The sequence below is a fragment of the Oncorhynchus masou genome, chromosome 7, assembly GCF_036934945.1.
Source record: "Oncorhynchus masou masou isolate Uvic2021 chromosome 7, UVic_Omas_1.1, whole genome shotgun sequence".
In the NCBI taxonomy this organism is placed as follows: Eukaryota; Metazoa; Chordata; class Actinopteri; order Salmoniformes; family Salmonidae; genus Oncorhynchus; species Oncorhynchus masou.
The window spans coordinates 22,989,297-23,003,549 of NC_088218.1; the positions used below are offsets into that span (position 1 = coordinate 22,989,297).

A 14,253-nucleotide genomic window follows, 5' to 3' on the forward strand; every position below is an offset into this window, starting at 1 on the left:
GTCTATTTCAAATAATACTCAACAATAGGTTTACATCATTTACACTCAACGATAACAAATCAAAACATGACGAAGCTGATGATGTGGCAACAACTCAAAAGTTCAACTTTATTTTTGCGCCATACATTAAAGTTAATCAATTATTCTTCTCAAAATGATTCCAATCAAGATTACACAATTCAAGGCTCAGCCTCGACTCAAAACCCAAAGCAAAACATTCATAACACAAAAAAACATGAAACATTATTGCAGTAGTATCAAGCCTACTCAGCTTATTCTCAGTTTTAGGCTACCTATGTCCCAACCCAAAGTCTATGAAAAAAGTAAAGATGTAGGTTCTTAATTTGAGCCAGTTTGCTACATCAAGAAAATAACCCTGCAGCAACCAGAAATGTAAATTATTATGTGGATTACAATTAATGGACAAATCGGACATTTCAAAGTGGAAATTACAAACTTCAGAAACCTTTTTAAACCTCAAATACACCACAAGTTTAGCATTTCCTGCATGGCAGGAAAGTTCTCCTGCAACAGGGTGATCAAATTAAAATCCTACATCTGTAACAACCTAAATGGGAAAATCCAGTGTTCAGTTTCAGCAGAGCGTTTCTACCAAAGACAACTTTAAGAGCAGCAAAATCAAAGTCATTTCACGTAGAGATGTTTCATAGCTAGACATTCCACTGTTTGTCTGCTGATATGACATAGCATCCCTGAAGAAGATCCAGACCTTATGGAGTGATACAATGTTGCACATTGTGGTGATTACAATTTGTCCTTACACCACACACATACACACACACACTTGCATGCACATGCACGCATGCACCCGCACACACACACGCACGCACACACGCACACGCACGCACACACACACACACATAGATACTATACAACATAAACATCTCCACAACTGCCCTAACGGACTTCCAGTGCACTCAACTGCTGGTAAATATTTTACATATACAAGCTGATGTCATCATCAGTAGCCATCCATTGAATGAATATCAACTTTCTGTCCCCCTGCGCTTTTGTAAGTTACATTTTTAAACGTTGATGTCGAGCTTCTAAACAGAGGGTTTGTACCCTGTGGAGAAAGAAAAAAAACTGTTTAACAGTAAATTATACAAGAATTTCAAAGTAACTGACATGAGACAGAGCAAATGAGGACGAGGACACCATCTTACCGACTGCCATTTAGCCTTTGCCCTCTCGGCCTCAAACTTGGCGACCTCATTGCGGTCGTGGACTGAGATCAACAGCTTCCACACCCCCAGCAGGATGAGGCCGATGGTGAGGATGGACAGAGAGACCCCCAGTACTATCATAGCTATGTTGGGGGGTTCAGGACAGTCTGGAAGGATGGAGAGAGAGAGAGAGAGAGAGAGAGAGAGAGAGAGAGAGACACACACACACAGTTACGTCCGTAGTCATCACAGAGACACGTTTTTGAGGTGTAATTGTAATAGCAAGTTTTGTTAGCACACTTAGCGAGATAAATTCGTTGATCATTAGAGTAACCGTTACCCTGGTTGTGAGATAGAAATGGAGAACTTTTATGCTAATGTTATGAATATATATATTTTATATTGGTCACATGATGAGTCATTACAGATCATTACAGTGATCAGACTCATCATTTGCTCCAGAGTGGCGCAGCGATCTAAGGCACTGCATCTTGAGGCGTCACTACAGACACCCTGGTTCGATTCCAGGCTGTATCACAACCGGCTGTGATTGGGAGTCCCATAGGGCGGCGCACAATTGGCCCAATGTCATCAAGGTTTGGCCGGTGTAGGCCATCATTGTCAATAAGTATTTGTTCTCAACTGACTTGCCTGGTTAAATAAAGGTAATAACAAATATAAACAATGATGTGGAAACAGATCATTGGGCATTCCGTTCCCCATGTTTCCCACTGAGATATTCACCTCTGCCTGTTAACGGACTTACTGTTAACGGACCCATCAGATTCACTAAGCCCCTTTACCGGTTGCACTCGCTACTTCCGCAAAGGACTGTATAAAAACGATTCCCCATGATGGTCTACGTCCACTTAAACCTCTGGCCTCGTTCCTTCGCATGCACGACCTTCATTCTCTCACTGTTCGTACTTTTATGCGACGTTCAAAAACCTCTCTTACCGTACATCTTTAGATTATACACAGTGCTCCCTGCGTCTCCAGCCACCACACTGAAAGAGATGAGGCAGTTGTTCTCACTCTTTAGGGTACACAGCGTGGACCGGCTCTCATCGTATTCTGAAAAGGAATGTGGACACATACACCAGCTATGAAGATGGGATGAATGAAAAAAACGCCATACATCAACTTCCCTCTGCATTGTAAGAGGACGTAAGAGGACACCCTCCTCTCTATTCTGCTGCCAATATGATTCCCATATCAAAGGCCAAGATCTATATTGTGTGAATGTGTGTGTGTGCCCGTGTCACACCATTGCATTTCACATCTGAGTCCTGAAGATCCGGTGCGATGATCAGATACACCGCTCAGCTTGTGTGAGCGGGTTCAAAATAAGCTCCCCTTGAAAGGAACAAACCCGCAAGAGTCAGTCCCTTGTATCTTCGACCCGCACCACAATAGACCCGTCTGTAGGACATGGTAAATAATATGTTCCCCTTTGTCTAGCGTCTGATGAACACCGGACTCAGACAGTGTTCTGATGGAGAGGGTGGAAGAGAGAGAGAGAGAGAGTGAAGACAGGGGCACGGAGAGACACTTGATGGAGGACGGGCCAGCATACCTCCAGATCTCTGCTCCAGAGGGGAACTTCACATGCTAGTCTGTTTACTACCCACGCGGGGCAAACAACGCGGGGCGATCATATTAAAAAGGTAAGAGAAAGGGCCAGACAAGAGAAAGTTCCCACCAGGAACTTCTTCATCGTGGTTGGCAAGGAAACAGTGTACCATTGTGGGATGCAGACATAGTCTGGCATCAAGCCTCGCAATCACACATTTGATTAAAACAAGTGGTACAATCTGGAAAGGTGTGTGTCATGCTGTTTCTAATGTTCTCTCTCTCGGTAGTTCTCATTTCACTCTTCACAAAATTTGTTTGAATCTTATCCGTCATGATTCGGCTACCCGTGACAGGCAGGAGTAACTAACCTGTGGAATTGTTGATGAAGACGTGAGGGACGCTGCACCTTTGGACACACTCCTCTGTGGCCTCATCTTCTGCTTGTAGATGACACTCCACACAGGTTCTGAGGAACACACACACACAACATCTGTCACGTGTTGAGTGCTGGCCTTAAGAGGAGGGTTATTTGTGTTCCCTGATAAAGAATGAACAGAAGAAGCCTTAGCCAAATTTCAGTTTGTTCCCAAGGTTGCTCTCTCCCTCTCTCTCTCTCGCCCTCTCTCTCTCTCTTTCTCTCTCTCTTTCTCTCTCTCGCCCTCTCTCCCTTTCTCTCTCTCTCCCTCCCTCTCTCTCTCTCTCTCTCTCTCTCCCTCTCTCTCTCCCTCTCACTTTCTCTCTCTCTCTCTCCCTTTCTCTCTCTCTCCCTCTCTCTCCCCCCTCTCTCTCTCTCTCTCGCTCTCTCTCTCCATTTCTCTCTCTCTCCCTTTCTCTCTCTCTCTCTTGCTTTCTCTCTCTCTCTTTCGCTCTCTCTCCCTCTTTCTATCTCCCCCTCTCTCTCTCTCTCTCTCTCTCTCTCTCTCTCCCTTTCTCTCTCTCTCTCCTCTCTCTCTCTCCCTCACTCTCTCTCTCCCTCACTCTCTCTCTCTCCCTTTCTCTCTCTCTCTCTCCCTCTCTCCCTCTCTCTCTCTCTCAATTCAATTCAATTCAAGGGGCTTTATTGGCATGGGAAACATGTGTTAACATTGCCAAAGCAAGTGAGGTAGATAATATATAAAGTGAATATATAAAGTGAAATAAACAATAAAAATTAACAGTAAACATTATACATACAGAAGTTTCAAAACAATAAAGACAATCCAAATGTCATATGATATATGTACAGTGTTTTAACAATGTACAAATGGTTAAAGGACACAATATAAAATAAATAAGCATAAATACGACCTCTCTCTCTCTCTCTCTCTCTCTCTCTCTCTCTCTCTGTCTGTCTGTCTGTCTGTGTAGTCTAGCACATAATGGTGGTGTCAGATGGACTGTGTGTGTTGGCTGTCTTTTGATGCCCTCAGGAACAAATTCAGACAAGATGAGGTGAACACTATATCCCAGTACTGAAAAGAGGTGACAACAAATACAACAACCCTTAATTGTTCTATTTCCATCTTTATTAAAGATGTATCACTATAACCACGCTGCGTTTTGGTCCGCCTCTCCTTCAACAGAAGAATCCCGTTACAGATGTGGGCTAGTGTGGAACAGGAACAAGATTTCACAGGATGTGGGCTAGTGTGGTCTAGACATTTGCTATAAGTGTTGGGATCTCATCACTTTCAGTACTGTATTTGTTTGCTGTACTGTCTCCAGTCGCTGTTACCATTCCTGAAGCCGATATCCTACAGTGCCTTCAGAAAGTATTCACACCACATGAGGTTTTCCACATTCTGAATGTTGTGTCACTGGCCAACACACAATATCCCATCATTTCAAACTGGAATTATGTTTTTACAACATGGTACTATATAATTCAGGATGAAAAGCTGAAATGTCGTGAAGCAATAAGTCAACCCCTTTGTTATGGAGCCTAAAGAAGTTCAGGAGTAAAAATGTGCTCAACAAGTCACATAATAAGTTGCATGGACTCTGTGTGCAATAATAGTGTTTAACATGATTTTTGAACGACTACCTCATCTCTGCACCCCACACATACAATTATCTGAATGATCCCTCAGTCAAGCAGTGAATTTCAAACACAGATTCAACCACAAAGACCAGGGAGGTTTTCCAATGCCTTATTAATTACCCTTTGGATGGTGTAGCAATACACCCAGTCATTACAAAGATACAGGTGTCCTTACTAACTCAGTTGCTAGAGGAAGGAAACAGCTCAGAGATTTCACCATGAGGTCAATATTGACTTTAAAACAGTTACAGAGTTTAATGGCTGTCATAGGAGAAAACTGAGAATGGATCAACAACATTATAGCTACTCCACAATACTAACCTATATGACAGTGTTACTCCACAATACTAACCTATATGACAGTGTTACTCCACAATACTAACCTATATGACAGTGTTACTCCACCATACTAACCTATATGACAGTGTTACTCCACAATACTACCTATACAACAGTGTTACTCCACAATACTAACCTATATGACAGTGAAAAGAATGAAGCCTGTATGAAATACAACTATTCCAAAACATACATCCTGTTTGCAACAAGGCACTAAAGTAAAACAGTTAAAAAATATGGTAAAGAAATTAACGTTATGCCCCGAATACAAAATGTTATGTTAGGGGCAAATCCAACACAACACATAACTGAGTACCGGTCTTGATATTTTTAAGCAAGGTGGTGGCTGCATCGACAAGGACTAGGGAGTTATTTGAGGGATAAAACGAAACGGAATAGAGCTAAGCACAGGAAAAATCCTAGAGGAAAACCTGGTTCAGTCTGCTTTCCAACAGACACTGAGAGACAAATTCATCTTTCAGCTGGACAATAACTTAAGACACAAGGCCAAATATATACTGGAGTTGTTTACCAAGACGACGTTGAATGTTCCTGATTGGCCTAGTTAGTTTTTACTTATATTGGCTTGAATATCTATGTCAAGACTTGAAAATGGCTGTCTAGCAATGATCAACAACCAACTTGACAGAGCTTGAAGAATTTTTTAAAGAATAATGTGTAATCCAGGTGTGCAAAGCGCTTAGTGATTTACCCAGAAAGACTCACAGCTGTAATCACTGCCAAAGGTGATTCCAACATGTATTGACTCAGGGGTGTGAATACTTATTTAAATGAGATATTTCTGGATTAAATTGTTTAACACATTTGCAGAAATGTCTAAAAAGATGTTGTCACTTTGTCATTATGGGGTAATGTGTGTAGATGGGTGCGAATTTGTATTTATTTCATCCATTTTGAATTCAGGCTGTAACACAACAAAATGTGGAATAAGTCAAGGGGTGTGAATAGTTTCTGAAGGCACTGTAATACATGACCCATTGGGAAACTGGACAGGTGTATGTTCTTCTTACCTAGCTGAGCTACAGGAGTCTCCACAGGTAGGGCATCTTTCACAGGTGTCTCCAGAGGCTCCGGGCATGGAACACACACACTTCCCGCACACACACTTCCCCCGCCCGCTGCACAGCGCTCCGTCCTCCGACACACACGTGTCCCTGCTGCTGCTGCAGTTACAGTACTCCCCTATCCAGCCGCTATGACACACACACTCGCCGCAGTCACAGTCCCCGTGACCTACACACACACACACACACACATGAGCACATTAGGTCATATGTTATATTACTGAGTCATTGTGATGTCAGTATATTATCTGCTTTCATCAAAAGAGGAAGAGGTGAAACCACAATGCTCGTCATGAGAGTCCGTGTTTCGTACGTACACACCTCCACAGAGTAACCCTCGGAACCTCACACACGAGAAGTCGTCACACTCGCAGTAGGCCCCGTAGACGCGTCCGAAACCAGACGGGTGACACACACACTGGCCGCAGTAACACTCCCCTTGCCCGCTACAGGACTCCGAAGCACCACTGGCCTTGCAGTTACTGCTCTGGACGCTCTCCTCCGTACACTCACACTTGGAACCCATGTACCCGGGATCACACAGGCAGGAGCCACACTCCAGAGATCCCCGGCCCAAGCTGCAGTGGCTGCTGTTGGGCTCGGGGGTCTGCTGACAGGCACAGGAGCACAGGGACTCCAGGTCTATCTCCAGGGGGTCCTGAAAGCCCACCGGTTTGATGAGGAAACGCTGGGGACCGTCGAGACACTCAGAGAGTTCTACAGTCACGTTGAAGGAGACCTGGGAATCACAGAGATTGAAGGGTGGATGTTATATCATACATGCATTGAGGTGGCTGTAAAGTCAGTTGGAAACTTGTTTTACGACAATATGAAAATATAGGAATATTGTTCTTTAATATCATTGACCAGCTGACGAGCAAAATGGGAACAAACCGTGTCTCCAGCTTTGACGTTGGAGCATCGTTTCTGTCCAGGTAGTACCGTCCCATCCTGACAGATCGCTGTGAAGGAGATCTGTAGATCCTCTGTGTCTCCTAGCACCTCCAGCTCTATCTCAGACCGCAGCTCCTGGAAACACAAAGGTAACCTATAACGGGGTCATGGCCAGGTCCTAGACCTCGTGAGGGAAGAGTTCAGGTTAGAGTCTTTTTGTAGTTTATTCAATGCTGTATTTTACCTCACACTCAATGGATTATGCGGTCTCTTTAGTGTGGGGGGTGTAATAGGAGTGTGTGTGTGTGTGTGTGTGTGTGTGTGTGTGTGTGTGTGTGTGTGTGTGTGTGTGTGTGTGTGTGTGTGTGTGTGTGTGTGTGTGTGTGTGTGTGTGTGTGTGTGTGTGTGTGTGTGTGTGTGTGTGTGTGTGTGTGAAAGAGAGAAAGGGAACCATTATAAGCTTCTGCAACCACTGACTTATTACACCCTTTTTAAGTCTACAGTGTGTTCCAACACTGCTAAGGTTTACTCAGCTGGGCCTATTCATTCCTAGTCTTCCACTATATTGGTAAGTCCCTTTCTCTGAGTGGTTTGAGTCATGATCCCTGTAACTTCCCAGGTATTCCGTCAAGCTCCCAGGTGTCCCAGGTGTTAGTAGCCAATCACCACAGGGTATAGTGAGGTAGATATGACTCTAATATAACTCTTTCTCTAAGTGAGCACAGTGTTGACAGAGTACTTGACATTTTTATCCTTTCAGTTCCTTGGGGGAAGATGTGGTCTGTGTGATGCTTGAGAGAAACAGCTTGAGCTGAGACACCGTGTACTCATGTACAGTGTACTAGGAGGAGCACTAAATCAAAATCTAGCTATCACAAAAATAAGCTACATCGGTAATGTGGCTAACCTCTTATCGCTTTCACATAAAGTATGTCCTGTACATTTCGTATTGTGCTAGATGCTAGATGCTAAATTCTTTGCCATTAGCTCGGTGATGAATAAAGCCCCCTTGGCATAACTAGAGGAGCCAGACGTGACTTGGCTATGGTAGGCTGTTCAGGAAGTGTCTGATGAAGTGATTAGAAGCTGTGGGTCTGCTCTCATCCCCCTCAACGCACACACACACACACCACTCGCGCATACCCTCGTGCACACACTCGTACACACACACACGCTGCCTGTAGGCCTGAAGCCAATAGGGATTAGACAGTAGGGAGGAACACCGAGCCACGATAGAGGATCAAACAGCAGGGGCGAGTGCAGACCTGCTGACAGCATACCGAGGTGCAGAGAGGAGAGGAAGAGAGGGGGGAAGGAACGGGGATGAGAGAGAGGAGGGAGAGGGGTGGTGGGGAGAGGAGGGAGAGAGAAGAGATAAACAGAAAGGAAGGATCTAACCCGAGGGAGCTAGTCAGAGGTCACTGTGTCCATGTATTCTGCAAGTCTCAATAGTCCTGCTAACTAACAAACACACTGTACACCCACAGTGACAGAATTGTATTCTCACTTTATACGCCGTCACAATCAGTTCCAGGATGTTCCTTGAATCTGACTCCAGAACCCCCACCGTGGCGCCAGGAATGAAACTTGCATAGTTCTGTGATAAAACACACAACAGACACACTGTTACTGTTCATGTAGGTTGGCCGACCAGTCACAGCAACATCATAAGGAAGTAAGTTCTACCGAAAACAGGAAGAAGAGAGGGCTTGTTCCAACACGTCCACTGAGAGCAGGTAGCGAATCAAACATGCAAACCCCAACGATACACAGAGATACATTTTCCTTCTCCATTCCATAACCGGCTTGCCGCATACCTCGTTGCAACCCGGTGTTTTCTGACAGGTAAACGTCACATTGCTGTTGGGAAAAGGACAATGGAGGGAGAAGGAGAAGTTCTCACCTCGTAGTTGTGTTTCTGATTTTCCGTCACAGCGAATATAAGCAGGATATTATTGTCCACCAGTTTATCCATCAGCTGTCCCAGAGTTGGGTATTCCTGGATGGACAAAGTCAGTATTTAAAAACCTCAGACTATAGTATTTCATCCCAATGAATGAAACAATTACATGTATTTCTAAAGCCCTTTTCACATCAACAGTAATAAAAAGTGATTTACAGTCACCCGGCCTCGGCCCCAAAGAGCCAGTAGTCTTTACAGTAAAGGGACACTCCTTCTCCATGGATAGGAATGAAAGCCATGTTATAGTATCATAAACAGTGAATCCTTGTACTACAACCCCAGTCATAGAAGTAATAAATGAATCTGATGTGACTGTCCCCTTACCAGATGGGCAGCCATAGAGTATTCATTGTTGCTGTCCAGATGGCACTCCCCGTCGTTAGGGACGACGATGCCTGACATCTTGCTGTCCATCCCAAAGTGAGAGTCAGCGTCGCTCACAAACACCAGCAGACGCATGGAGTCGTTCCTCCAGCCTATCTTGTCCTAACAGGGAGAGATGAGAGATTATTATACCACAATAATACTATAGGCCATTGTCAAAGCACGCCCGAAGTTCCCTTGAAAAATAAAGATATTCTATTCCCTTCCTTTAGATTCTATTCTGCAGTATTATTTTCTATTCGGCTCTATTCTATTCTGTTAAAAATGGCTACCATCTTTGGGGACAAATCAAATCAAACCTGAACCACAGACTCGCTCACTTACCCCACAGACAGCAGCCTGCATAATGGCATCGAAGCCACACTCCGGCAGGTCGATGTTGGCAGACACACGCTGTTTGGTGATGATATTGTTGAACTTCTCTGTGCTGCTGGTGAGGGGTAGGACGTGTTTGTATCCAAACGTTGGCAGACAGCTCTCATCCACACTCCTGCATGGGAGTACCATACAGAAACATAGTGTATTACATCTACGACCGGGGTTCCCCCTCTCTAAGACAAATTCAAAATAACAGAACTTTCCATGACTTCCCATGTCTACAGATAAGACATTGGGGGCCAAATGTTTCCATCACCGTTTAACTAATGAATTATTACTAGATATTATTATTACTTACAACAAGTAAGCTTGTTATAGACATACTCAAACACACTGTGTCGTTTACTAAGCTCTTTTAGTGAGAAAATCTGTCTCTTCCACAGAAAGATGGTTCTTTGTAGCTTAGTTGGTAGAGTATGGCACTTGTAACTCCAGGGTAGTGGGTTTTGATTCCCCGGGACACCCATACATATTCACACATGACCTTAAGTCGCTTTGGATAAAAGTGTCTGCTAAATGGGATATATTATATTATTAAATAAAGAAAGTGCATTTGTACTTCAACCATAGAGGATGTGGTTTTCATTTCAGTTCTCACAAGCACACTGTACCCTACCTACAAGGGTTATCCAGCTCTCCAGGAGTGATCTTAATGAACGGGAGGACTGGTTTCTCAACGAAGGACCCAAATCCAAGTCTGAATTTACTGGTGAGCTTTGCCATCTCCTTGGACAGGGTGGAGCCCAAGTCTTTAATCATCTCCAGGTCATCAATCATGGAGGCTGAGAGGTCCATCAGGTAGTAGATGTCTACAGGGTAGTCTTCTGTCTGCTGCACACTGACCTGGAAGGTCACCTCACTGCCTGAAAGAAAAAATAAGAAACTGTTTTCTGTCTCTCTCTCCGGGCTCCGTTCAGTTCAAGGTCTGACCATGCTAGTGAGAAATTCTATTGATATTATTATCTTGATGTGAAAAATGGTGTGAAAATATAAATTAAACATCCTTCATTCATCAAAAAGAGTTTCTAAATCAACTTCAAATCATCGCCAGCGTGTACCCACAGTGTGAGCAGTGTGCCCAATAGCTGTATAAATAATGGACACAGCGACTACCCCCAGGTCTCCATCAGTAACTGTATAAATAGGGGGTTACCAGTTCTGAGTTTGAGGGCCATCTTCTGTGGTGATATCTCTGTGCTGTTGGTATTTCCTGTCTTCTTCCCGAGAGGCTGGTCCCGGAGGACCTCGGAAGTGGTCACTGGGAATTCCACCTGGTCCTGGGGACAGCCTCTCTCTAGGAGGAGGTACGGCGTGTCACATCGCTCACTGATTAAAAAGGAGTCCGTGAAATTCTGAGAGGTTAAAAACACCACAAGGTTTTACAACCAATCTGACACAGAGACTCTAACATATTTTATTGGTGTTACGTCAGTCAGTAGTCATATTCATACTATAGTACTACCTGGAAGGTAGAACTTCTGAAGATCATTTGCAAATATTGCCATCATTAAATCATTTCACAATATTTTTTTGACTCTGCACTGCAGTTTGCTCCATCAACAACATGTCGCATCAGAATTCCATATCAAGTTAGGCTAGTTGCACATTTATGAATTCATGACACGTTTTCCTGCTTGACTTGCATCACTGTTATCCCCTAGATCTGCGTTCCTCAATAGGCAGTGATTTTATTTTAGTTTTGTGCAAAATATAGATATATCTATATTTTGATACCTATATACGTTTCGTTCTTGGACATAAAAGACTGTACAATCAGCAGAAAATGGCGTCAACGTTATTTTTATTCAGGAACTCTGTTCCCTAGTATTCCCACGCATAAATAGACAGGCATATGTGATCGTATCCTAATGTAATTCCAGTTTGAAATCCTTCTGTTTTTGTCAAATATTTTATCTGTTTGGAATTCTTGCGGTCAATTTGTAGGGCACAAATTATTTATAACTATAATGCGGCCCCCCGACCATCCGCTCAAATAAATATCGGCCCACGGTTGAATGTAATTGGGTTCCCCTGCCCTAGATGTATAGCCTACCTCTTGTGTGCACCATGCACAGTGGGGACCAAGCTGGAGACACTCGTCACAAGTCACTGCACTGCCAACCGAACATGTTCCTACATGGACACCACACGGGGAATATAGAATATAGAAGTGGTCAGCGTGGTTGTCCCTATCTAGCACGGGTTACATCTTCTCACGGCACTGCTGCCTGGCGTGTTATACTTTTGTCTATCAGTATATGAGTTAATGTTTAGTGCCTCTGTCTTTGTGATGCGCCTGGTTAATTTGCGCATGAATAACCAGAGCAAATGTTAGGTTATGTTATCATGATAAATCACAATAATAATTGTGCGGGGGGGTAAAAATAAATATTTGTATATGTAAACCACTGGATCAAATAAACTAATTGAAATGCAATCAATACATTGCATTCATGTATGACGTGGAATATTTACCTCTATAAAAGTCAAATAAAGCTGTTATAATCTTGGGGAAAATCTGGATAAGCTTGAATGGATAAGCTTGAAAGGAGGAGTTATTTAATTAATCAAAGCCATTCGATCCGGTCTCTGGTCTTACCCTCCACGTTGTTGATCCAATGCCGAAGAATCAGGAGCAGAAGTACAGCAGTCCCCATTGGTCCTCGCGGTTACTACTATAGGCATATGAAAGAACAACAAAACATTCTCTGGTACTCTCATATGTACAGTAAAATTGACCAAACAAACAGGTATTTCCAGCCTTAGTAAGCTTCTCTTGGTATCACTGTCTAGGCTAAACGACAAGAGAATGCGCCGTCTTTCTTACCTGGCAGGAAAGACGTTGAGTGCCTGCGTGGTTCAGACATTCTTACCTGCCCAGCCTTTTATGTTCACTTCCGTACAGGTGAGAACATAAACGGAACGGGACTACAGAGAGTGAGTGAGAAGTGAGTGTACGGACGTGAGCTATGAGAAGCCAGAGACAACAGCTACATTGAACTGGGTTTTATTTCAATGGAAGATTATATGATAATCGAAATATAACAGAAATGAACTTGTATTTTTACATATATATATATATATTTTTTTTTAAATCAATATAATTTGTTAGCCTGCAATCTTAAATTGTTATAACATATATTGAAGTAAAGGTTATGGGATAAATGATCAAATCCATGTAACTATTTGTACACACAAATGTAATATCTTTGAAATAGTGTTTCAAACGTTCACCAATATTTCAAAAATGGGGAAATAGCATGTTTCATTCTGCCTTTCTAAAGAAGTCTGTAATGTGCCCGAGGACTGATCATTCTTCATTTTAAATCTGCCATGACAGGACCTCGGATTCACTGCAAAATATATGGGCTCGTAGAATATGAGTACTGCTGCAGTTACGAAGGCCATAGTATTCGTAAGGTGTGTAAATTGACGTATTCTTATACATGGGTAATTCACTTGTATTAATGCCTTATGACCTATAATGGCAACTTGATACATACCTAGGCCAGTGGGCCGATTCCCTAGTGATCACGATATAAATCCAACATTTTCTTTTCAGCAGACACTATTATACAAAGCGACTTATTGTCATGCGTGCATACATTTGACATATGGGCGACTCCAGCGGGAATCGAACTCACAACCTTTAGCATTTCGAGCGCCAAGCTCTTCTACCGTCTGAGCCACACAGGACCGAATACACTTAATCAAGTCAAATCCCAGTGGTTGTAAAACATCATACTTTCGAACTTCCAGAATATGCCCATAGTTCACTTACCCATAGTTCAGTGGGTCATGACTGCCTGTCTGTCAATGTGTTGCAGTATATGTTTAATCAGGTCTTCACTGCCCTGTCCTTGAGATGAATTATATCGTGGCACACATTGTCTTGTTTGTACCATTTTTGCACGATAACACGTCTCCATCAACTGTTGTCTATTGGCTTTAACATCATAATCATATGTTGTATTGACCTATATAGCGATCTGACCTGATCCATTCTGGAGCTGTGCATAAAGGGGGTTGTAGGGCAACGTGATAACCATTGTGATAACCATTGTTTATAGGGACAACCAACTGCCCAGACGTGCCACACCGTAAGTCTTTACCCCTGAATTACTCAGATGAGATACTGCAACTGAAAAAAATATGTTAATATTTAACATGACAAACCCCTCAGAAATGTAAATATCTCAAGGGTTCATTTTGATTTAATGATTAACAGTAGGGACGAAAAACTACACTTCGGGCTCTTTTGAAAAGTAGTCTATTGCTCAATACAAAAATCCTCATAAACTGATGTGTGTGGGTGCGTGCGTGTGCGTATATAACCTGTGAGTGAATAGGCGGTGAATGTGTGTGTGCGTAGCACATGGAGTGTGTGTCTTCACAGGCGGTGTGTGTAGGTGGTGAACAATTGACAGC

The 14,253-nt window shown here is 43.1% G+C and overlaps 1 protein-coding gene across 2 annotated transcripts; it reads right to left on the bottom strand.

Moving 5' to 3' along the window:
• Window positions 1-79: 79 nt before the first annotated feature.
• LOC135543521 (integrin beta-6-like) lies at window positions 80-12,724 on the bottom strand. 2 transcript variants are annotated; one of them, XM_064970853.1, is made up of 16 exons: window positions 12,653-12,724; window positions 12,425-12,500; window positions 11,879-11,958; window positions 10,979-11,177; window positions 10,442-10,688; window positions 9,772-9,937; window positions 9,388-9,549; window positions 9,004-9,099; window positions 8,608-8,697; window positions 7,101-7,235; window positions 6,528-6,945; window positions 6,153-6,375; window positions 3,131-3,228; window positions 2,145-2,261; window positions 1,188-1,354; window positions 80-1,087 (listed from the first exon to the last, which is right to left on the bottom strand). In XM_064970853.1, exons 2-16 carry the CDS (start codon window positions 12,480-12,482, stop codon window positions 983-985), a joined length of 2,361 nt encoding a protein of 786 aa, XP_064826925.1. In that variant the 5' UTR covers window positions 12,483-12,500; window positions 12,653-12,724; the 3' UTR covers window positions 80-982. The 2 variants fall into 2 exon arrangements, with proteins under 2 accessions (XP_064826925.1, XP_064826926.1); XM_064970854.1 differs by lacking the exon at window positions 12,653-12,724 and having other exon boundaries at window positions 12,425-12,646.
• Between the last annotated feature and the right edge of the window lie 1,529 nt (window positions 12,725-14,253).